The sequence below is a fragment of the Salmo salar genome, chromosome 16 (assembly GCF_965601325.2).
Source record: "Salmo salar chromosome 16, fSalSal1, whole genome shotgun sequence".
Classification (NCBI taxonomy): domain Eukaryota; kingdom Metazoa; phylum Chordata; class Actinopteri; order Salmoniformes; family Salmonidae; genus Salmo; species Salmo salar.
Window position 1 is genome coordinate 76,382,501 of NC_138306.1, and position 25,047 is coordinate 76,407,547.

The following is a 25,047-nucleotide window of genomic DNA, read 5'->3' on the forward strand; positions in this document are numbered from 1 at the left end:
TTTGCAATTGGCTCAGAACAGGGCAGCACAGCTGGCCTTTGGATGTATACAGAGAGCTAACATTAATAATAAACAAGTCAATCTCTCCCAGCTGAAAGTGGAGGAGAGATTGACTATCATTACTTGTTTTTGTAAGAGGTGTTGACAAGCTGAATGCACCGAGCTGTTTTAAACTACTAGCACACAGCTCAGACATCCATGCATACCCCACAAGACATGCCACCAGAGGTCTCTTCACAGTCCCCTAGTCCAGAACAGACTATGGGAGGCGCACAGTACTACATAGAGCCATGACTACATGGAACTCTATTCCACATCAAGTAGACCACCCTCCCTATTGTATGTAGTTCTGTGCTTGAGCTGTTCTTGTCTATTAATGTTCTGTATTATGGCATGTTTCATGTTCTGTGTGGACCCCAGGAAGAGTAGCTTCTGCTTTCACAACAGCTAATTGGGATCCTAATAAAATATCAAACCCATGCAAGCAGTAAAATTAGATTTAAAAAACTGCAAAAATACACCTTATGGAACAGGGGGGACTGTGAAGCAACACAATCATAGGCACAGACATGCATTACACACGCACTATACACACACGTACACATGGATTTTGTAATGTAGATGTGGTAGTGGTGGAGTAGGGGCCTGAGGGCACACAGTGTGTTGTGAAATCTGTGAATGTATTGTAAATGTTTTTAAAATTGTATAACTGCCTTCATTTTGACAGACCCCAGGAAGAGTACCTGCTGCCTTGGGCAGGAACTAAATGGGGATCCATAATAAATACAAATACTCACACGCCAAACTGACTGACACCATCTCTGGTATGTTAGAGACTGATGCATCCGTCTGTGTGTGTGTGTGTGTGTGTGTGTGTGTGTGTGTGTGTGTGTGTGTGTCCTAGGCTTGTGGTGAGCCATGGTACAGGCTTTCCTGTTGTCAGACATACATTGGCTCCTCTACATCCTCTGCCATGTTTGTTGAGCAGCCAACATGAAACAAGCCAAGGTTACATGGTAATGTTCTACATCCTCTAGCTTGGACTGCCATACAGAACACACGTCCCTTATTACCTCAAACACATCACATAGAAAACAAATGAACATAGCAGAATGACTAATGTATTAAATAGCAACATCGCTATATTCAGGTGGTTTCATCAAAAGAGAAATAAAAAAGGATGGAGGGAGGAGAAGAGCGAGAGAGTGAAGATATGAGAGCGTCATCACTACTTACCTTTGGGTTCCCATCGGACGGTCAGAGGGGGGGTGAGGAACTCTGCTACCTCCTCCATTCCACCCTGCCTAGAGGGAGTCCACGCTGTCACACTGCACGCATACGCCCCCATGTCCACCTCCTGATGGTACACACACAACCTTGTTAGCGGCTCTTGCTTTAATACAAACTTGTGTGTCTAACAAATGATTGTGCTTGAGGTACACACACACCCCTACCTGTGTGCGTAGGAAGCGGAGCTTAAATGTATCTGGCTCTACTCGGGTCAGAACGATGGCACCAGACTCCAACCTATCACGGTACAGCGTCCCAGACTTCAGGTTGCCGTGGGCATCCAGGGAACCAATAGGGAGGGTGGTCTGTGTGGTTGTCAGGCGGTCGCCGGGTGGACCAGGAAGTGGTGTGTACTCCCAGGCCACGCCCAGTCGGCCCCCTGCAAGGAAGTGGGTGATGTTGGTCACATGACACGCCAGCTCTGTGGGGTCACCTGTGACCTGCGGGGTCGACGAGGTGGTAAGAGTCACTGCGAAATTAGGCTCTGGAGCAAGAGGACAGAAAGATGGGGGGGGGGGGGGGGGGGGAGGGGAATAGAAGAGGGAGAGAAACATTAATAAACAGACTCTAAAATGTCAGTAAAGGGACATGGTGAAATAACATCCACCTTAGGGCATTCAGGGTAGTGTAACATGTTGACTCCAGCTGTATACAGAACCAGATCAGTTAGTTATAAATGAATCATCTGGAAGCCACTTCAAATCCACTAAGGTAGTGGTGAGCAGAGTTCTTCCCTGTCTGTAGCCGTGAATCCAACGGGTGGTGTGTGTGTGTGTGTGTGTGTTAGGGATGTGCACGGTTATCTGAATATCCGAACGGGCGTTAGTATTCAGATAATTGTGAGCATTAATTTTTTGTGAGAGAAAAATAGTGTATTAAAAGTATTTTTCCAAGGTAAAATATCCATGTGACATTGTTATATACTGCTCAAAAAAATAAAGGGAACACTTAAACAACACATCCTAGATCTGAATGAAAGAAATAATCTTATTAAATACTTTTTTCTTTACATAGTCGAACGCGCTGACAACAAAATCACACAAAAATAATCAATGGAAATCCAATTTATCAACCCATGGAGGTCTGGATTTGGAGTAACACTCAGAATTAAAGTGGAAAACCACACTACAGGCTGATCCAACTTTGATGTAATGTCCTTAAAACAAGTCAAAATGAGGCTCAGTAGTGTGTGTGGCCTCCACGTGCCTGTATGACCTCCCTACAACGCCTGGGCATGCTCCTGATGAGGTGGCGGATGGTCTCATGAGGGATCTCCTCCCAGACCTGGACTAAAGCATCCGCCAACTCCTGGACAGTCTGTGGTGCAACGTGGCGTTGGTGGATGGAGCGAGACATGATGTCCCAGATGTGCTCAATTGGATTCAGGTCTGGGGAACGGGCGGGCCAGTCCATAGCATCAATGCCTTCCTCTTGCAGGAACTGCTGACACACTCCAGCCACATGAGGTCTAGCATTGTCTTGCATTAAGAGGAACCCAGGGCCAACCGCACCAACATATGCTCTCACAAGGGGTCTGAGGATCTAATCTCGGTACCTAATGGCAGTCAGGCTACCTCTGGCGAGCACATGGAGGGCTGTGCGGCCCCCCAAAGAAATGCCACCCCACACCATGACTGACCCACCACCAAACCGGTCATGCTGGAGGATGTTGCAGGCAGCAGAACGTCTGTCTCCTGGTAGCGCCTCCATGCTCTGGACACTACGCTGACAGACACAGCAAACCTTCTTGCCACAGTTCGCATTGATGTGCCATCCTGGATGAGCTGCACTACCTGAGCCACTTGTGTGGGTTGTAGACTCGGTCTCATGCTACCACTAGAGTGAAAGCACCGCCATCATTCAAAAGTGACCAAAACATCAGCCAGGAAGCATAGGAACTGAGAAGTGGTCTGTGGTCCCCACCTGCAGAACCACTCCTTTATTGGGGGTGTCTTGCTAATTGCCTATAATTTCCACCTGTTGTCTATTCCATTTGTATAACAGCATGTGAAATTTATTGTCAATCAGTGTTGCTTCCTAAGTGGACAGTTTGATTTCACAGAAGTGTGATTGACTTGGAGTTACATTGTGTTGTTTAAGTGTTCCCTTTATTTTTTTGAGCAGTGCATCATGACCTTTCAAATTATGAATTTAATAAAAACAAACTTTAAATGTAATTTATGACATGCGCCCCATAAATGACTGATAGCCAACTGGTAGCCTTCACGTGTGTAGCTTGTTGTTTATGTTGGCCAATCAAAGCGGCAAAGAGGCTCAATGGGCAGCAGGTGGAAGGAGAGTTCACTAATGCAGTGCAAGATAGAACAAAAATAATCAACAGGTAGGCTATTTTATCTGAATGGGGTTGGGGAGAAAGCACAGCATACGGCCTCAATTATCCTAGCTGGCTAGCTAGCTTCTAGGCTCCTGCAATCAAGACAGGTATTGATATATGGGATGATAAATTGCTTCTACAAGTTAGCTCGTCTTGGCTGTAGTCACGTTGCCTTGGGTACTCGTCTCGCTAGCTCCCATCTCACTGGCCCCTCAGCAGAGCATCAGCCTCTCTCCTCCCCGCAGCAGTGCTCAGGTTAAAAACTTAAGCAAAAAATAAATAACATTCAAAAAGTATTACGAATATCCGGATATGTGACAAAAACTCATGATGCTATTCGAATAGTGAAATTATTTCAAAACCCAAATGGGGCAATCAGACTTCTCAAACAGCACACAGTGTAAAACGCCCGAGGCTTACACACAGTGTATCAATGTTAAGTGTCAGTGGTGGAGTCTCAGTAGGTGATAGGGCTGGTATCTCAGTCAGACCTCTAGTCTACAGATTGTCCCTTTATGCTCCAATGAACAGGGAACACACATATTCCTTGCTCTCGATTAGTGTGTGTATTCATGGGTTTTCTGCGTTGTGTCATTTGGACGTCACAGGGGCTGAATCATGCACTGTCACCATCTGCTACACTGCTGTGAGGATCATCACAAGCTCATCTGAAAATCCTCCTTCCTTTGTGAGGAGAGAATCCCTGCCAATTACCCATGTGCCCATTCCTCCGCTCTCGTCCCCTTCTCTCTCACACACACACACACACGATCCATTAATAGACCAAAGGAAGACTCACAATGCAGAACGACAAACACATTTCCTGCTAATGGCCAACAAATGGAACGAAACATAAAACTCATGTGCCCACACAAGTACACAATCACCCACCCACCCCTTCTTACCCAAGACCGGATAAACTGAGGCATTATACACAGGACAAGAGCTGTTCCAGGGCCATTTGTTAAGAGAATAGAAAGCTGATATCTAGTCCACCCAGTAGAGAGCAGATAGCAGGCAGTGAAGAACACTACTCAGCTCTGATAAAGAAGGTAATGGCCCTCAACAAAAACAAAGACTAATGCACATTTTGAAACAGAACAACTAGGTTTCCATTAGCCTGGCTGTGGTTCCCAACTGGTTGGTATGGACCACAGAGATGTAGAATACATGAAATGTTCTTCATACATATAATTATATGGACCTACTGCTGGGTTGTGGCTAAAGACTGGGGTGCCATGCACTCTAGCTAGAACCACGGGTCTGTTCACTTGAAAGACAGACATGGTTTGGGTATAGCCTAACACAGCATAGGGGTTGACAATCACTGATCTACAAACTAACCACATTCAGGATTATGTGCTTGCTTGCCTTAAGAGTGTGACCTATAACAAAAAACTAGAAGCGCACACACAGGCTAAACAGACAGACACTTCGGAGGACATTTCAGTTGATTAAAAGCTCTGATAAAACCAGTTTGTGTTTCAATTGAGTTGGATCAGACCTGTCTTAGGGTTGTGTCAGCAGGGGCAAGCTGACGCACTGTTAACGGCCAGATATCTCTGGGGGGGGGGGGGGGGGGGGGGGGCGTGAGTGACTCACTATTAATACAGGTCTGGAGTTTCAACAGGAAACGCAGCCTGGCCCGTGTTTGAAATAGCTCATCCAATCAGTACGTCAGAACGAAGTTCAGGTAAGAACATAAAATGTGTTGTACTTTGACCTCGTGCAGTAAGGGAACAATATACTTCAGCCACCATGTTTCCCTGGGAGCTAAGAGTGCGACACAGTGTGTGACGTTTGAGTGTTTCGGTATATTACCATAAAGATACCATCCGTTTATAAACAGACAGGAACTACCTGACCATCTCAACTCTAGAGACGTTTACTAGCGTACTACAGTTGTTCACGCTGACTACCACACAAACCAGACGTAACTAATGAAATTCTGTTTCATGAAAATAGTTACACATTGGTGCCGATAAATAATAAACACACGTGTCTGCACACACACACACACACACATGCTGGGCAACACAAACTAAAACGCCAAGGGGAGATTTAATTATTAGGACAGAGCAAGCAGGTGTTCTATCTGGAGTGAAGACAGAGACAGATGGATGAGCGAGGCGAGAGAAAAGGAGAGCGAGAGAAAGAAAAGGGACTAAGCATGTTCTAAGGAATGTTCTCAGAGGACCCTCTCCACTGCCAAGACGCTCCGGCCTTCATCGGAGGGTCTCTGGTTTCACTGGGGTGTTTGAGCATGTGGTGTGTGTGTGTGTGTGTTGAATCAGATATGACCCAGAGTGCATTCCTCCACCCAGTCTCCACCCTGTCAACACCCTCCATCATAATTTTTCCTCCATTCCCTCAGCAGAAAGCAGCCACTGAGCATCCTGATGGCTGATTCAGACATGAAGGTGATATGGAGAAAGAACCAGTGGTGGTCGGTGCCGTTTATGATGAGGGAGAATTATCATTTATTTTGTGATCATAGCGCCTTATTTCCTGTTACAGCATATTGGATTCACCCAGCTCAATGTAACATTGATAGGTTTAGGCTACTACATGATACTCTAATCTTCCCTATACCCATCATGAGGTCGCTACAACCAAGCCTATGACTGAAAGTTAACAGGTCATTTTGTCCAGATGGAAGGTGAACGTTCAATTTAGGTCTGGAGGTAATGAGAGCTCTGGAGCAGGTGTTCGTCAAGGATCTCTGTACTTTTCGCTGTTCATCTTTGCCTCGATCCTGACTAGTCTCCCAGTCCCTGCCGCTGATAAACATCCCCACAGCATGACATCACCATGCTTCACTGTAGGGATGGTGCCAGGTGTCCTCCAGACGTGATGCTTGGCATTCAGGCCAAAGAGTTTAATCTTGGTTTCAACATAACAGAGAATCTTGTTTCTCATGATCTGAGAGTTCTTTAGGTGCCTTTTGGCAAACGCCAAGCGGGCTGTGATGTTCCTTTTGCTGAGGAGTGGCTTCCGTCTGGCCACTCTACCATAAAGGACTGATTGGAGTGCTGCAGAGATGGGAGAACCTTCCAGAAGGACAACTATCTCCACAAAGGAACTCTGATAGAGTGACCATTGGGTTCTTGGTCAATCAAGTTGTAGAAACATCTCAAGGATGATCAATGGAAACAAGATGCACCCGAGATCAATTTGTCTCACAGCAAAGGGTCTGAATACTTATGTAAATAAGGTATTTTTAATGTTTAATAAATGTGCAAACATTTCTAAAAACGTGTTTTCGCTTTGTCATGGGTATTGTGTGTAGATTGCTGAGGATTTATTTTTATTTAATCAATTTTAGAATAAGGCTATTGCGTATCAAAATGTGGAAAAAGTCAAGGGGTCTGAATAGTTTCCGAAGGCACTGTATACTACCATTTCCTCAGCGTAGTAGGTCTGAATTTCATGGGATTTGGGTGAGAGTGTGAATGTCTGTGTGTCTTCCAGACGTAGGCAGAGTTCCTCTTCCACTGATGTCTGACCTTGCCTACGACCCTCTCCCACTAGGCTTAACCCAGGGCACTTCTCTCAACATGCACAATGGCAGACAGAAAACACATCTAGTAACCACCAACACATACAGTTGGTGAGTGTGTTGGTGTCGGGCTCTATGGTACTAGAGGGGAAGTCCTACACTCTGGCTACGCATTCCTTTCCTCCATGACCGTTTTCACTGCATAGCGTTTGGTGTGTGTGTGTGTGTGTGTGTGTGTCTCAGAGGAGCGTCATGTTTGGGACTGTAGAGAACCAGCACCAGGCAGACCTAGTTCCAGAGCAGATTTAACCCCACAGCTACTGCAGCACAAACAGCTACTGTGTGGAGCATTCAAGATCTGAATTCTAAGATGGTTTCATACACTAGGTTGCTTATTATCATGCTAATGCTAACCCAATGGACTTTATGGCACTTCCTCACACAGAAATACAACGCGTAGCCAAAGCAGCGATTCTCAACTTCTGGATCGCGACGCCAATTTGGGCCACAGGAGGTTTCTTCAGTGTTTTTAATATAAAACACTATTAGCAATGCTATTTTGGAATCTCAAACCAGTGAGTTTATTACTGTTAGGTTCTAATTTTCAGTGTAAAAACTCACTATGAAAGCTCAAACCAAGTTTATTCTTCCCAGAGGGTCAATACAGCTGCATTAGACAAAGACATTTCACACAAGCACTGATATTTAACCCTTCCTCTTATGTTGAGTCTCCCACTACACATCTGAACAAACATTGTATCTTTCTTGCTAGGCAGGAAACTAAGTGATACAGGCCATAAACTTTTCTTTCTCCCCTTATCAATGCCTGCCACGTGATCATTTCCCCTACACTCAGTACATTCCAAGGTTAACCATCAACTTCTGGTGTAGCCCCTCAGCTATGACACCCCTCAGGTCTCTATTACAACTAATGATTAATAACATTTAAAGTTCAGAAATCCAAACCTATCATTAACATTCTTCATCAAGAATATGGGCACGATTTAATTAATGACAATGAAAGAGGTTGGAATGTTGTTCCCTTGTCATATAATTGCTACATTTACTATCTATAAAAAAAAATTTATTTTATCCAGATTGTATTTTGTCGATTATTTTCGCGATGAGAATATTGGGTCGGGACTGAGACAACCTGGTTCAATTTGGGTCCCGAGGAAAAACCAGTTGAGAACCACTGGCCTAAAAAGGTCATGAAAATCTATACCAAACTGTCATCCCTCCCAAACTTCTCCATTGCAAAATGTTTTGCTACGGTGGTCACTAATGGATCCCTACGCGACCACCCACACACTCTGAAGGATGGCATGAGTGACACCACGGCACCTTGAACCTGTCAGGTCATATACATTGAGGGGGAAAAAAAGTATTTGATCCCCTGCTTATTTTGTACGTTTGCCCACTTACAAAGAAATGATCAGTCTATAATTTTAAATGGTAGGTTTATTTGAACAGTGAGACAGAAAAAAAGAAAAAAAAATCCAGAAAAACATATGACAAAAATGTTATAAAATGATTTGCATTTTAATGAGGGAAATAAGTATTTGACCCCTCTGCAAAACATGACTTAGTACTTGGTGGCAAAACCCTTGTTGGCAATCAGAGGTCAGACGTTTCTTGTAGTTGGCCACCAGGTTTGCACACATCCCAGGAGGGATTTTGTCCCACTCCTCTTTGCAGATCTTCTCCAAGTCATTAAGGTTGAGGCTGACATTTGGCAACTCGAACCTTCAGCTCCCTCCACAGATTTTCTATGGGATTAAGGTCTGGAGACTGGCTAGGCCACTCCAGGACCTTAATGTGCTTCTTCTTGAGCCACTCCCTTGTTGCCTTGGCCGTGTGTTTTGGGTCATTGTCATGCTGGAATACCCATCCATGACCAATTTTCAATGCCCTGGCTGAGGGAAGGAGGTTCTCACCCAAGATTTGACGGTACATGGCCCCGTCCATCATCCCTTTGATGCGGTGAAGTTGTCCTGTCCCCTTAGCAGAAAAACACTGCCAAAGCATAATGTTTCCACCTCCATGTTTGACGGTGGAGATGGTGTTCTTGGGGTCATAGGCAGCATTCCTCCTCCTCCAAACACGGCGAGTTGAGTTGATGCCAAAGAGCTCCATTTTGGTCTCATCTGACCACAACACTTTCACCCAGTTGTCCTCTGAATCATTCATTGGCAAACTTCAGACGAGCATGTATATGTACTTTCTTGAGCAGGGGGACCTTGCGGGTGCTGCAGGATTTCCTTCACAGCGTAGTGTGTTACCAATTGTTTTCTTGGTGACTATGGTCCCAGCTGCCTTGAGATCATTGACAAGATCCTCCCGTGTAGTTCTGGGCTGATTCCTCACCGTTCTTATGATCATTGCAACTCCACGAGGTGAGATCTTGCATGGAGCCCCAGGCCAAGGGATAATGACAGTTCTTTTGTGTTTCTTCCATTTGCGAATAATCGCACCAACTGTTGTCACCTTCTCACCAAGCTGTTTGGCGATGGTCTTGTAGCCCATTCCAGGCTGTCTTTTATACAGGTAACGAGCTGAGATTAGGAGCACACTCTTAAAGGGAGTGCTCCTAATCTCAGTTTGTTACCTGTATAAAAGACACCTGGGAGCCAGAAATCTTTCTGATTGAGAGGGGGTCAAATACTTATATCCCTCATTAAAATGCAAGTCAATTTATAACATTTTTGACATGTGTTTTTCTTGATTTTGTTGTTATTCTGTCTCTCACTGTTGAAATAAACCTACCATTAAAATTATAGACTGATCATTTCTTTGTCAGTGGGCAAACGTACAGAATCAGCAGGGGATCAAATACTTTTCCCCCTCACTGTACAGTTACACGCTACACCACCGCTTAGGTCCCAGAGCGACCATGCTGTCATTGTAAATAAGAATTTGTACTTAACTGACTTGCCTGGTTAAATAGAGGGAGGGAGCGAAACAGGGTGTAAAACCAGAGAAAGGAGTTAGCTAGGCCTTAACAGGCATGAATAATCAATATTTTTCACTGTGGGGGCAGGTATGTCAGAAAAAAGGCTTGACTAATGGATAGGCTCACTCTGCGGGCGCCTGTGTGTGATGTGTGTGTTCGTTCCTGTGTGTCCCTGTGTAGTACAAGGCATCACTGATGTACTGCCATGGTGAAGCATGTGTGTTCAAAGTAAGCCTAGTGAGAGGCCAACGCTATTAATAGTATGTTAGATATGGTAATCTTGGTTGGACTGCATTTCAAGACCTGAAAAACATACAGTAGATATTTTAACAGCACTTTCACTCACTTATCTGTGTGACTAGAACTTGTACTGGGTTGGAGGTCTTCTCTGCAGCCTGGTACCATCTTCCTCCTCCTCCGACCCAGGCCCGGACTCTACAGGAGTACATCCCTTTGTCAGACCCCCTTACCCCCCTCACCACCAGCCTAAACTCCCCTGGCCCCATCCGCTCCAGCCCCACCGAGGGGGACCCGTTTGAGACCACCCCGTCACGGCCCAAGCTGACCGCTGTGCGTCCGTCCACAAGCCAGGTGACCTCCAGGGCCAGGGAGGCCAAGTTGCCGGCGGCGACCAGGCAGGTGAGGCTCAGGGTGTCGTCCATGTTGAGCGTGGTGTTGGACTTGGCCACGACAGACAGGGAACGAGCTGGAAGGCGGAGGGAGAAGACAAAATGGCTGCCGTTAGAACCAATAAACAAGGAAACCGGTTGGATAAGTAGAAGCAAAAATGGTGAAAATATTGAACATTCTAGCACAGTTGGATATGGAGATACAAGTACTCTACACATCAAGAGAAGACGGAGTAGAAGGGATTCAAAATGTAAAACTTGATTAAAACCATCCAGATCAAAAGAACCAACAGTGAGAATCTGAAAGACCCACATATAGAAGATCAAGGATTACCATTGATTAAAAAGCCAATTTCAAAAGCTCTAGAACCCACAAAATGTCAAGTATAAATGGGCAACAATTAAAAGTGAATATACGCCGAGAACAATTTAGGCTAAATGTTAACTGAGTTTCAAAGCTATGGAAAGAAAAGTCAAGGAAAATCACATTAAAACATGATACGACTCATGACTCCAGAGACTGAACTGAAGCTAAACCCTTTTGAGGGGGTTTATATTTCTCAAATTAAATCCTGGATACTGCTGCTATAGGAGACTGGGATATCTGGTAGGTGAGATGACTTCACTATGCATGTTTAGACAAGAGAGCCCAGACAAAAGCCCCTGTTAGACTTCTCCAATCCTCTTTACTTTAGCATCTCAGTAGACAGTCAATAGTGGCTGCTTGGCTACACTAGATACAGAATGTAAAGGAAGGCCCATTCCCTCCATGTTGTCTTCCTGCTGAGCTAGTCCCTCTGTCTCTCACCCCATTTTAATCACTCACCATGCAGGAGAGGGTTCGGGGGATATGGTGTCCCAGGCAACCACTGTGTGTGTGTGTGTGTGTGTCGGGGGTTCCTCACACACCCAGGGATAAAGGCCTGACGGGGGAGGGGCTGAGATAGATCTCTAGGTCAAGAGCCTCTCCAACATAAAGAAATGCTGTTAGGCTAAAATAAAGTAGGGGCCATAGAAACGACTACCATCCCCCAGATCCCTCTCTCAGCTGGTCCTAACCCTTCGATATTTTTACGTCTGTAAAGTGGAAGCAATATTGTGGAAGCTCCATCGCACTGCTTATACCAATCCAGACCGTACAGATCTGCAAATATCTCAGGGTTAAGGTCAAAGGGGAGTGATTTAGGATTGGCTGAATGTTTCACACGCTAAAGTACATACAAGACACACCCCATCCTCTTTACCTGTAGGTGTGACTGCCACAGCTCCCATCTCCACAGTCTTCTCCACGATGCTCTTCCACTGACCCCCTTCCTCGTGAATCCATTCCTTCCCCGTGCACACGTACATCCCTGCATCAGCCTGCGTCACCCCGGCAACAACCAATCCAAACGCCCCATCTCTGCGAATAGCCAATCGGAGCCCTCTGTCAGCGTAGCCACTTCCTGTGACCACATCCCCATCTGGGCCAACGGTCAGCATGTCCACCAATGGGATACCTGGTCTCCGTAGCGACCAGGTGACGGACAGGTAGGTGGGATCAGTGAAGTGGCGGGTGACGTTGCAGTAGAGGGTGATGTCGCCACCCTCGGGGACCACGGGCTCTGGGGCCTCCGAGGCCACCTTCAGGGTGTTAGCAATGACTGTAGGGAAAGGACAGACAGTTACACACACACACACACACACACACACACGGCTAGCGTCGTTCATTTGCTGCTTCACTACAGCGACGTGGTTCTTTACTGCATGTTAAATGTCATAATGACAGAACGCTAACAGATGTTGCCGTAAACCAACACATCTCAAAATGTCATCGTGTTCGTTCTTCTTCGTCGCCAAGAGCCATTACTGCTTTTATAATCCATGAAAAATCTATTAATACCGATGTCAAGCTTACATATGCACATCTTCCTTATCTGCCCCTTTCCTAACCCCCCCAAACACACACAAAAAATAAAAATAAAACACGGTTTAGGCTGTCAGTGAGGGGTGTAATGGGGGGGGGGGGGGGGGGGGGGGGGGGTATGGGGGGGGCTGCTGTCAACAGTATTTGTAAGGAGGGTTTAGATTTGATAATCACATCAGAGGAGAGAGAAGCCCTGTTTACTCTGACCGTCACAGCCGAATAAACAGAAGATAAATAAGAGGGGGGAGCAAGAAAGAGAGCGAGAGACAGGCAATGTATGCCCGTCGCTCTCTCACAATGTCTGTTCATCTCTCTCCCTCACTCTCCCTCTCCCTCAGCCGCTAAACAAGAATGATACACTGCTTTGAAGTGTTCATATTCTGATGAACCTTCTTACTCTAAGCTCAGTAAGCTGCCATTCTACCAAGTCTTTGATTTTAGACTTAGTGTCCTGGAGCTGCCAAATCACTGTCACACTCAGTTAAAAATCTCCCTTTCCCCTAACTAGCTAAACATATTCCTGTATGTGTCCGGGTATGGAGAAAGTGAACATCGCACAACAGAAAGCCATTAATCTTGAATGTGCTGAAAGCCATTCAGTGGATCATGAATAGTTGTCATAGCAGAAGCAGCATTCAGTCAGTTCAGGGCGGGGGCAAAAAAATGTCAGAGGTGTATGTGTACAGTGCATTCGGAGGTATTCAGAACACTTTACTTTTCCACATTTTGTTACTTTAGAGTCTTATTCTAAAATGGATTCATCATTTGTTTCCCTCAATCTACATACAACACCACATAATGACATAGCCTCAAGTCTTCTAGGCTATGATGCTACAAGCTCGACACACCTGTATTTGGGGAGTTTGTCCCATTCAGATCCTCTCAAGCTCGGTCAGGTTGGATGGGGAGCGTTGCTGCACAGCTATTTCACGTCGCTACAGAGATGCTCGATCGGGTTCAATCCAGGCTCTGGCTGGGCCACTCAAGGACATTCAGAGACTTGTCCCGAAACCACTCCTGTGTCATCTTGGCTGTGTGCTTTGGTCATTGTCCTGATGGAAGGTGAACCGTCACACCCCCAGTCTGAGGTCCTGAGCTGGTTTTCAAGGATCTCTGTACTATGCTTTGTTCATCTTTCCCTCAATACTGACTAGTCTCCCAGTCCCTGCCGCTGATAAACATCCCCACAGCATGCTGTTGCCACCACGCTTCACTGTAGGGATGGTGCCAGGTGTCCTCCAGACATGATGCTTGGCATTCATGCCAAATAGTTCAATCTTGGTTTCATCAGACCAGAGAATCTTGTTTCTCATGGTCTGAGAGTCCTTTAGGTGCCTTTTGGAAAACTCCAAGAGGGCTGCTGTCATGTGCCTTTTACTGAGGAGTGGCTTCCGCCTGGCCACTCTACCATAAAGGCGTGATTGTTGGAGTGCTACAGAGAAGGTTCTCCCATCTCCACAGAGGAAATCTGGAGCTCTGTCAGAGTGACCATCAGGTTCTTGGTCACCTCCCTGACCAAGGCCCTTCTCCCCGATTGGCCAGCTCTAGGAAGAGTCTTGGTGGTTCCAAAAACTTCTTCCATGTGTTCTATGGGACCTTCAGTGCTGCAGAAATGTATTGGTACCCTTCCCCAGATCTGTGCCTCGACACAATCCAGTCTCAGAGCTCTACAGACAATTCCATCGAACTTATGGCTTGGTTTTTGCTCTGACATGCACTGTGCACAGGTGGAATCCAATCAAGTTGTAGAAACATCAAGGATGATCAATGGAAACATTACATTTGACATTTTAGTCATTTAGCAGACGCTCTTATCCAGAGCAACTTACAACTGGCGTTGCAAACACCACGCTCTACCAACTGAGCCACATGTGACCATAAACAGGATGCAACAGAGCAGGATGCACCTGAGCTCAATTTCAAGTCTCAAAGGGTCTAAATACTTATACAAATAAGGTATTTTATTCACACACACACCACAGTTGAAGTCGGAAGTTTACATACACTTAGGTTGGAGTCATTAAAACTCGTTTTTCAACCACTCCACAAATGTCTTGTTAACAAACTATAGTTTTTGCTAGTCGGTTAGACATCTACTTTGTGCATGACGCAAGTAATTTTTCCAACAATTGTTTAGACAGATTATTTCACTGTATCATAATTCCAGTGGGTCAGAAGTTTACATACACTAAGTTGACTGTGCCTTTAAACAGCTTGGAAAATTCCAGAAAATGTCACGGATTTAGAAGCTTCCGATTAGGCTAATTGACATCATTTGAGTCATTGGAGGTGTACCTGGGATGCATTTCAAGGCCTACCTTCAAACTCAGTGCATCTTTGCTTGACATCATAGAAAAATCTAAAGAAATCAGCCAAGACCTCAAATTGTATACCTCCACAAGTCTGGTTCAACCACGGTAGTAATTTCCAAACGCCTGAAGGTACCACGTTCATCTGTACAAACAATATTACGCAAGTATAAACACCATAGGACCACGCAGCCGTCATACCACTCAAGAAGGAGACGTGTTCTGTCTCCTAGAGATGAACGTACTTTGGTGAGAAATGTGCAAATCAATCCCAGAACATCAAAGGACCTTGTGAAGATGGAGGAAACAGGTACAAAAGTATCTATATCCACAGTAAAACAAGTCCTATATTGACATAACGTGAAAGGCCACCCAGCAAGGAAGAAGCCACTGCTCCAAAACCGGCATAAAAAAGCCAGACTACGGTTTGCAACGGCACATGGGGACAAAGATCATACTTTAGAGAAATGTCCTCTGGTCTAAAAATAGAACCGTTTGGCCATAATGACCATTGTTATGTTTGGAGGAAAAAGGGGGAGGCTTGCAAGCCGAAGAACACCATCCCAACAGTGAAGCACGGGGTTGGCAGCATCATGTTGTGGAGGTGCTTTGCTGCAGGAGGGACTGGTGCACTTCACAAAATAGATGGCTTCATGAGGAAGGAAAATTATGAAGATATATTAAAGCAACATCAAGACATCAGTCAGGAAGTTAAAGCTTAGTCGCAAATGGGTCTTCCAAAAAGACAATGACCCCAAGCATACTTCCAAAGTTGTGGCAAAATGGCTTAAGGACAACAAAGTCAAGGTATTAGTGTGGCCATCAAAGCCCTGACCCAGTGTTGCCAACTAATTTTCAGGGAAAGTTGCTAGAGGCATGTTGATTTGTTGCTAAATGACGTTGTGATGTCATTGCGTGATAACGGAAAACTGCGTCATTACGTAGAATACACAACGTTACTCAAATTGACTGGCCATGTCGGCAAAAAATATGATTTGACATTTGTTCAGGTACAGACTCGCACTCTTTTCTGTACATTTTTGATTGATGTTAGTTCTGTTCAAGATCAAACATTCGTGACCAACTATATTCATTGGCTTTGGCTCGTCGAACCCGTACTACTGCAGTCAACCAACAATGATTTGCAATTTGCTGAAATTGCTGCTGGCCTGCTGCTGCCTTGTGCACGAGCTGAGCGCCTGCTGCTGACGTCACTCACAACGCTCTTTTGCAGCCAGGCACGTGTGTTGTGACAGTGTGAGACAGAGAAAATCGTTTTTGTGTCATTTAGAGGGAAAATGCGTGCATTTTAGCATTTGAGTCACTTTTCAAAAGTTGCTAAAAAAGTTCAAAATACATTTTTTAAAGTAGCTGCATTTGTTGCTAGGTGCTGTTTGAAAAAGAAGTTGCCAGGGTAGTCTGAAAAGTTGCTAAATCTAGCAACAAAATTGCTAAATTGGCATCACTGCCCTTTCCTCAATCCTACAGAAAATTTGTGTGCAGAACTGAAAAAGCATGTGAGAGCAAGGAGGCCTACCAACCTGACTCAGTTACACCAGCTCTGTCAGGAGGTATGGGCCAAAATTCACCCAAACTTATTGTGGGAAGCTTGTGGAAGGCTACCTGATACGTTTGACCCAAGTTAAACAATTTAAAGGCAATGCTTCCAAATACACTCAATTCGTATGTAAACTTCTGACCCACTGGGAATGTGATGAAAGAAATAGAAGCTGAAATAAATCACTCTATTATTCTGACATTTCACATTCTTAAAATAAAAGTGGTTATCCTAACTGACCTAAGACAGGGAATCTTTACTTGTATTAAATGTCAGGAATTGTGAAAAACTGAGTTTAAATGTATTTAACTAAGGTGTTTGTAAACTTCTGACTTCAACTGTATACACACACACAAAATGAGAAAAACCTGTTTTTGCTTCGTCATTATGGGGTAGTGTGTAGATTGAGGAAAAAAATGTTTTTAATCAATTTTAGAATAAGGCTGTAACGTAACAAAATGTGTTAGAAGTCAAGGGGTCTGAATAATTTTCGAATGCACCGTATACATGTGAAGGCCACTTTCGTCGGAAGAAAAAAATTAGATAGACAAGTGAGCCAGACAAGTGAGCCAAGCAAACAAAACTGAAAGTGTTGGAAAATGTCGTTTGCGTCGACACACCCATAGGAGAGGTTAGTAGACTGCCTCACCTACACAGGTGACTCTTCATACCAGAGTAAACTAATTTACACTACATGGTGTTACATCAATGGAGCTCACTGCACCGTGTATACAAACCCTCTATTAGTTCAACTACACCATGAAACATTGTTTTACAGCACGGCTAAAAGCAGCACTAAAAATCACCTACTAGTTCAAGAGCACTTAGATTTCACAATATAATCTCACCCCTCTACCTGTTCTAGCTCTCCTCAGCTCAGTTCACCACTAAGCCTCTCTTTTTCTCTCCCTCAGCTCATTCAGACTGTTCAGAATAGAGGTCGACCGATTAATAGGAATGGCCGATTAATTAGGGCCGATTTCAAGTTTCAAAACAATCGGACATCGGTATTTTTGGATGCCGATTTTTATTTTATACACCTTTATTTAACTAGGCAAGTCAGAACACATTCTTATTTTCAATGACGGCCTAGGAACTGTGGGTTAATTGCCTTGTTCAGGGGCAGAACGACAAATTTTGACCTCGCCAGCTCGGGGATTCAATCTTGCAACTTTACGGTTAACTAGTCCAACGCGCTAACCACCTGCCTTACATTGCACTCCACGAGGAGACTGCCTGTTACGCGAATGCAGTAAGAAGCCAAGGTAAGTTGCTAGCTAGCATTAAACTTATTATAAACAATCAATCATAATCACTAGTTAAACTAGTAATATCATCAACCATGTGTAGTTATCTAGCGTGTCCTGTGCTGCATATAATCGATGCGGTGCGCATTCGCGAAAAGGACTGTCGTTGCTCCAACATGTACCTAACCATAAACATCAATGCCTTTCTTAAAATCAATACACAAGTATATATTTTTAAACCTGCATATTTAGTTAATATTGCCTACTAACATGAATGTCTTTTAACTAGGAAAATTGTGTCACTTCTCTTGCAACAGAGTCAGGGTATATGCAGCAGTTTGGGCCACCTGGCTCGTTGTGAACTGTGTGAATACTATTTCTTCCTAACAAAGACAGCCAACTTCGCCAAACGGGAGATGATTTAACAAAAGCGCATTTGCGAAAAAAGCACAATCGTTGCACGACTGTACCTAACCATAAACATCAATGCCTTTCTTAAAATCAATACACAGAAGTATATATTTTTAAACCTGCATATTTAGCTAAAGGAAATCCAGGTTAGCAGGCAATATTAACCAGGTGAAATTGTGTCACTCTTGCGTTCATTACACGCAGAGTCAGGGTATATGCAACAGTTTGGGCCGCCTGGCTCGTTGCGAACTAATTTGCCTGAATTTTACGTAATTATGACATAACATTGAAGGTTGTGCAATGCAACAAAAATATTTAGACTTAGGGATGCCACCCGTTAGATAAAATATGGAACGGTTCCGTATTTCACTGAAAGAATAAACGTTTTGTTTTCGAGATGATATGGTCGAATACGGAAACTATTAATGACCTAAGGCTCGTATTTCTGTGTGTTATTATGTTATAATTAAGTCTATGATTTGATAGAGCAGTCTGACTGAGCGATGGTAGGCACCAGCAAGCTCGTAAGCATTCCTTCAAACAGGCCTTTCGTGCGTTTTGCCAGCAGCTCTTCGCAATACTTCAAGCATTGCGCTGTTTATGACTTCAAACCTATCAACTCCCGAGATTAGGCTGGTGTAACCGATGTGAAATGGCTAGCTAGTCAGCGGGTGCGCGCTAATAACGTTTCAAACGTCACTCGCTCTGAGACTTGGAGTGGTTGTTCCCCTTGCTCTGCATGGGTGACTGTTGTCGATGTGTTCCTGGTAAGAGCCCAGGTAGGAGCGAGGAGAGGGACGGAAGCTATACTCTTACACTGGCAATACTAAAGTGCCTATAAGAACATCCAATAGTCAAAGGTATATGAAATACAAATCGTATAGAGAGAAATAGTCCTATAATAACTACAACTTCTTACCTGGGAATATTGAAGACTCATGTTAAAAGGAACCACCAGCTTTCATATGTTCTCATTTCTGAGCAAGGAACTTACACGTTAGCTTTCTTACATGGCACATATTGCACTTTTACTTTCTTCTCCAACACTTAGTTTTTGCATTATTTAAACCAAATAGAACATGTTTCATTATTTATTTTAGGCTAAATTGATTTTATTGATGTATTATATTAAGTTAAAATAAGTGTTCATTCAGTATTGTTGTAACTGTCATTATTACAAATAAATAAAATTTTAAAAGGCCCGATTAATCGGTATCGGCCTTTTTTGGTCCTCCAATAATCGGTATCAAAAAATCATAATTGGTCGACCTCTAGTTCAGAACAGGGCAACAGTCAGCTCAACAGAAATAACAACCCCCATTTGACATGATAAATACACCCATCTGGCATTTGCTCTCCAAGTGTGTGTGTGTGTTGGAAGACTGAACATGTGTGAACATGAGTGAAATCACCACTTGAACACCTCTCACTAGTGTTTCCCCAAAGCAGCAGATCTAGGAACCGGTTTTCCCTCCCCAAAGCAGATTAGCATAATTGGGGTTAAAAGTTACTTTTCCTGATCCTGAACCAGTCCATCTAAGGAAAGTGCAGCTGTGTCCATGTAAGTGTACTGTAGTGTATACAGTATATAAGCGCACACGTGTGTGTGTGTGTGTGTGTGTGTGGTCTGACAAACATACCAGCTTAAGAGAGCGAGTCATGTGTAAGCAATAGATATGAGCCATGTTCAATAGACCACACGAACCACAACAAGAGAACATAAACACACAGGCACTGTATGGGTCTTCCAACCCAGCCCACCTCAGTATGTAAACTAGAAATCATAATGGAGGTCTGACTAATCTAGTTTGAAAGTTAAAACAGTTCTCCTAAACGGATACTCGGTGAGTCCACACTCGCTGATGGTTAAGACACTCAGTCTAGAAGTCTCTCTCATACTCGTGTCTGACCCACCTTTGAGCGTCACCCCAGCGTCGTAGTTCCCGCTGACGACAGAGTCCGTACTGGGTGTACTGCAGAGGTACGTGGCGCTGTCTGAAGACCTCACTTCCTGTATCCTCAGCTCCACCACGCTGTCCCCCAGCCGCACCACGCTCAGGTCACCACTGGCCACCCGGTCGCTTAGCGACACGTCCGAGTACTTTGGGTCGAAGGTGGAGATTACTTGGATAGACCCCGCCTCCCCCTGCTGCATGGTCCAATCAAAATCCTGCTCCCTGGGCCCCTCGTAGTCAGTGACATCACAGCGCAGTGAGACAGGTTGGCCCTCCACACGGAGCAGAGGGCCAGGGGACACAGACACCACCCTGGCATGGGATACACCTAGAGAGAACACACACACGTCATTGACAGATACATAAAATCCACATAATCCCCCACACAATGACAGCGTTTCTACCACATCAGACTTCCTTAGCTAACCTCTTGAAAGCCTCTCTGCTTAACAATACGCATACAGTTGAGAGATGCATGGATATATTTAGCACAGGGCAGGCTAAATATACACTTAGATAATACCTTTGGTTTGATTCCTCTGTGATTCCAAACCCAGTGTGTGTGTGTGTGTGTGTGTGTGTGTTCTATAAAAACGCCCACATATTGACAACTGAACCCTAGCGTCGCTGCACTCAACGGGTGAATCAATAATCTGAAGTGGTTCCTCTCCTCGTCTCCTTCCCTTTATTCCCACTGACATATAGTAACCTTTTTAGACTGGAGTAGAAGGAAAGGAGTTGAGGAAAGGAAGCCACTACAGACTATTTAGACACACCCATACAGAGAGACAGTCTTGCTAGAGAAAGGAACAGCCTAGACCACTTACTCTAACTAGAGAGAGACCTACATGAAGTACAGGCTTGTTTGGATGGGCATGGGGAAAGAGTAGCAAACATGCACACACACCAGGCTTGTCTGAACAGGCTGAGGCGAAGAGCGTGCACATGCCATGGCCAGCATGGAGCAACACATGCTCCCCCACCCACCACAAACCAAAGAACAGTGTCAGGAAAAATGATAGAGGTCAGCTCATTTGGCAAGAACAAAGTGAAGATGCACCACCAGTTTTCAAAAGAACAACCCCCCAGCACAGAAAAAGTCCCTGTTACATCCCAACTGGAACAACCAAAGAGCGTTATGGGAACATTTCCATAACGCTCTACTTCTAATGGTAACGTTGGCAGCATTCCAATATGATTCTACACCACTGCCTTAGTTGGACGTTTGTTGGGATCCTTAGTGATAAACATTTCACTTCAAAACGCCTTGTTGACATACAGTATACTTAACCCTTTTTCCTGTCCTAGCATTTTGGGACACTCAAGGAACTGGAGAAATAGACGTTTGAGGGAAGGTGGTCCATAAAACATTGCTGGAACAGTCTGGTTCTGGGGATGTATCTCTTTGATTTACCCTACGTCATAAGAGAAGGGATATTATACTGGTCGGACACCACTTAGGAGTGTGACTAATATTGCCACGCAACTCTTAAGCCACATTATCCAAACAAAACAGTCGGAGTCGTAGGGCCACAGAGTAAACAGGCAATATGAGACAGCCCAGTTAAGGAGAGGAAAGATGTCAGGTGGTCTATGAGTAGTCTAGTAGATCATGGATTTACCGCATCGGAAGTCTTCCTGCTGTGTTCATTCTACAAACCCGAATAACGCAGGCCATCGGAACCTCGCTCACACACACAAATGGAAGAATGAGCAGTAGTACCCCATTCATAGGCGCCTATCTTCCGACCCGGGGAGTTTTGTTCAGAGCCCCGACGCTTGCTCTAACATTAACGCGCATTGCCTGCGGTACGGTTGTGTTAACATAAGGTACGCATCATTCATATATAAAAAAAAAGTTGAAATTACTACACACCTTTTTAGGGTTAGTGTTCCCACATGGCCATATCACTTGTTTAGGGAAGACAGAAGTGGCCACCTGTGCTAATTAGCAGTCTAGCGTCCCCGAACACCTGTTTAATCTGAGGAAGTGTCTTTCGTCAACTGGAGGCACACAGCTTGTTGATCTGTGCAAAACAGCTACAGGAAGTGCATCTTTTTTTAGTTGGAAGATTCTTTCTTGCCAATATGAAAGATAAGGAGCATATGTTGCAAAAATTGTTAAAACACAGCGTTGGAATTGTAGTTAACATGGAGGCAACAATGGGCAAACGTAACTGCTGAAAACCATACATACAGAGAAGGGTTTTGGAGAGCTAGGGAAGTAGTACGTCAACCATTTTTGGGGAAGTGTGCATGTATTTATTGTTTAGGCCAGGGTTGTCAAAACTCATTTTGCCCCGGGGCCGCATTCGGTCTTCAAGGTCCGGTGGGCCGCACTGAAAAGTGGTTATATTGTCAAAATATTTGCTAAAAATATTCCTGCATCCATTGCTTTTTGGAATTTGATGCTCTGACTGTCTAGCTTTCATTTGTGATTTTCTGCGAGCTGGACAGCCAATAAATTAATGTAGGCCCATTATCATTTCTACTGTTTCGATTTGAGTAATAAAAAAAGTATTTTAAGTTTGTATATTAAATAAATGTACTCAAATCACCCGTGTGCAGTACAAGATACCCCTGGTTTAGGCTATAGGTCTAAAACTCATCAGCATGCTTCATATCGACTGGCGCCTAGCCAAACTGTTAGGAAAATCAAATGTGTGTGCTCCTATACTCCCTTAAAAAGACCTTCGCTTGAAAAACAAATGTCATTAATTGACGTTTTTGCCATGAGATCTTAGTCGCGCAATTTTATACTAAAGAAAAATATGAATGCAAACATTTAAGATGACTTACTGAGTTACAGTTCATAAGGAAATCAGTCAATTTAAATGAATTAGACCCTAATCTATGGATTTCACATGACTGGGAATACAGATATGCATCGGTTGTCATGGATCAGAAAACCAGTCAGTATCTGGTGCGACCACCATTTACCACGCAGTGCGACATCTCCTTCACACGAAGTTGATCAGGCTGTTGATTGTGGCCTGTGGAATGTTGTCCCACTCCTCAAATGGCTGTGCAAAGTTGCTGGATATTGGCGGGAACTGGAGCACGCTATCGTGCACGTCGATCCAGAACATCCCAAACATGCTCAATGGGTGACATGTCTGGTGAGTATGCAGGCCATGGAAGAACTTGGACATTTTCAGCTTCCAGGAATTGTGTACAGATCCTTGTGGCAAGAGGCTGTGCATTATCATGCTGAAACATGAGGTGATGGCAGCAGATGAATGGCACAACAATGGGCCTCAGGATCTCGTCACGGTATCTCTGTGCATTCAAATTGCCACCGATAAAATGCAATTGTGTTCGTTGTCCGTAGCTTATGCCTGCCCATACCATAACTCACCACCACGAGGCACTCTTCACAACATTGACATCAGCAAACCACTCACCCAAACAATGCCATACAGAGGCCGGATGGAGGGGCTTAATGGCGATGCATGGACAACCCGCCATCTGCATTGGCTGTGCAGTATTTACAGTGATATGGCCTCTACAGAAGTCAGGGCATTCATACTTCTTGCAGTTCGCTGAACAGCACAGAGTGGCGCACGGCAAGCCAGTACGAGCTCAATTTGGCCTCTGTGTGCCTACGTAATTGCGTCACAGCAGAAGTTGGCTCTTATGGTAGAGAAATTAACATTCAGTTCTCTGTCAACAGCTCTGGTGGACATTCCTGCAGTCAGCATGCCAATTGCACGCTCCCTCAAAACATATGTGGCCCTGTGTTGTGTGACAAAACGGCACATTTTAAAGTGGCATTTTGTTCCCAGCACAAGGTGCACCTGTGTAATGATCATGCCGTTTAATCCGCTTCTTGATATACCACACCTGTCAGGTGGATAGATTATCTTGGCAAAGGAGAAACTATCACAAACAGGGATTTGTGCACCAAATTTGAGAGAAATAAGCTTTTTGTACATATGGAACATTTCTGGGATCTTTTATTTTTGCTCATGAAACATGGGTCCAACACTTTACATGTACACTGAACAAAACACGAAAAATATTCAGTTATATTATATGCACGAACTCTTCCGAACGGTTTCGGCTGGGAACCATGCGGACGCAATAGGGAAGGGCGGACGGGCACACACCCCTGCTCCCGGAAGGCTGGAGACATGTTAACTGGAAACATTTGATAATCTCAAAGTATCACACTCATTTAAAAACTCAGACGCTCACAAACACACTGGCACAGGGAAGCCCTCTGCGACGCAGAGTATATGTTGACAGACACACACACTCCCCATCCTACACAATCTGACACCGCTGTGAAATAAAATGGGTCCGGTCAACTAAACGAAAAGGATATTCCTGCCTTGATCACTGAGATATGATAACCAATGACTAATAACAGAGAAGTCCATCAGTTGTGGATAGTGCGCCATTCCAAGTTCCACTACATTAGTTAAATTGTCAACTGACCAAGGGGATCTATGCGAATTGGACGGCTACCCATCGCGTGTTATGGTGTCTCCATGTAACTGGACCATTGTCAAGGCTTGTCATCTTAATTGATGTCATTAAATTAATTAAAAGTTATCTCGCTCGTTCTCCTTTGAACGATTAAAAGTGTTCGACTGGGATTTGAGGCTCTCAAGCGCTGAAATGGAAAATGGCCACACACCCTCACCTGTGACCAACCACGGTAGCCTATATGTAACGAGGAAGTTGGGCGTGGGACAATCTATTCACATTAAAAAGGCTCGTTTTGGAAAAAACTCCCTGTCATGTGTAATTAATTTAGGAGAAACAGCATGATCAGTAAAGATACGTTGATAGCGTTGCCTTTAAATGAATTTGACTAATTGCTTTGTCAATGGAGATTATCAGGTTTTAAGTGAAAACGTGCCCGCGTGTGCATGTCAATCAAATATTTCCCACTAAACTACAGCACACGCGTTATGACGACATTATCAGACCGTTTGACAACCCTTTTT

The 25,047-nt window shown here is 44.4% G+C and overlaps 1 protein-coding gene across 2 annotated transcripts in view; it reads right to left on the reverse strand.

Annotated features, from left to right (window-relative positions):
- The window catches only part of ptgfrnb (prostaglandin F2 receptor inhibitor b), a 48,565-nt gene that overhangs the window by 23,158 nt on the left and 360 nt on the right, over positions 1–25,047 (reverse strand). Inside the window, exons 1-6 of one of the 2 annotated variants that reach the window (XM_045697832.2) lie at positions 21,969–22,062; positions 20,052–20,420; positions 11,951–12,349; positions 10,424–10,783; positions 1,455–1,774; positions 1,237–1,357 (exon numbers count right to left, since the gene is read on the reverse strand). In XM_045697832.2, the coding sequence (XP_045553788.1) occupies positions 1,237–1,357; positions 1,455–1,774; positions 10,424–10,783; positions 11,951–12,349; positions 20,052–20,292 (1,441 nt within the window). In that variant the 5' untranslated portion in view covers positions 20,293–20,420; positions 21,969–22,062. Of the gene's footprint in view, positions 1–1,236; positions 1,358–1,454; positions 1,775–10,423; positions 10,784–11,950; positions 12,350–20,051; positions 20,421–21,968; positions 22,063–25,047 lie in introns of those variants that run through there. The other variant, XM_045697831.2, reaches the window with a different exon arrangement.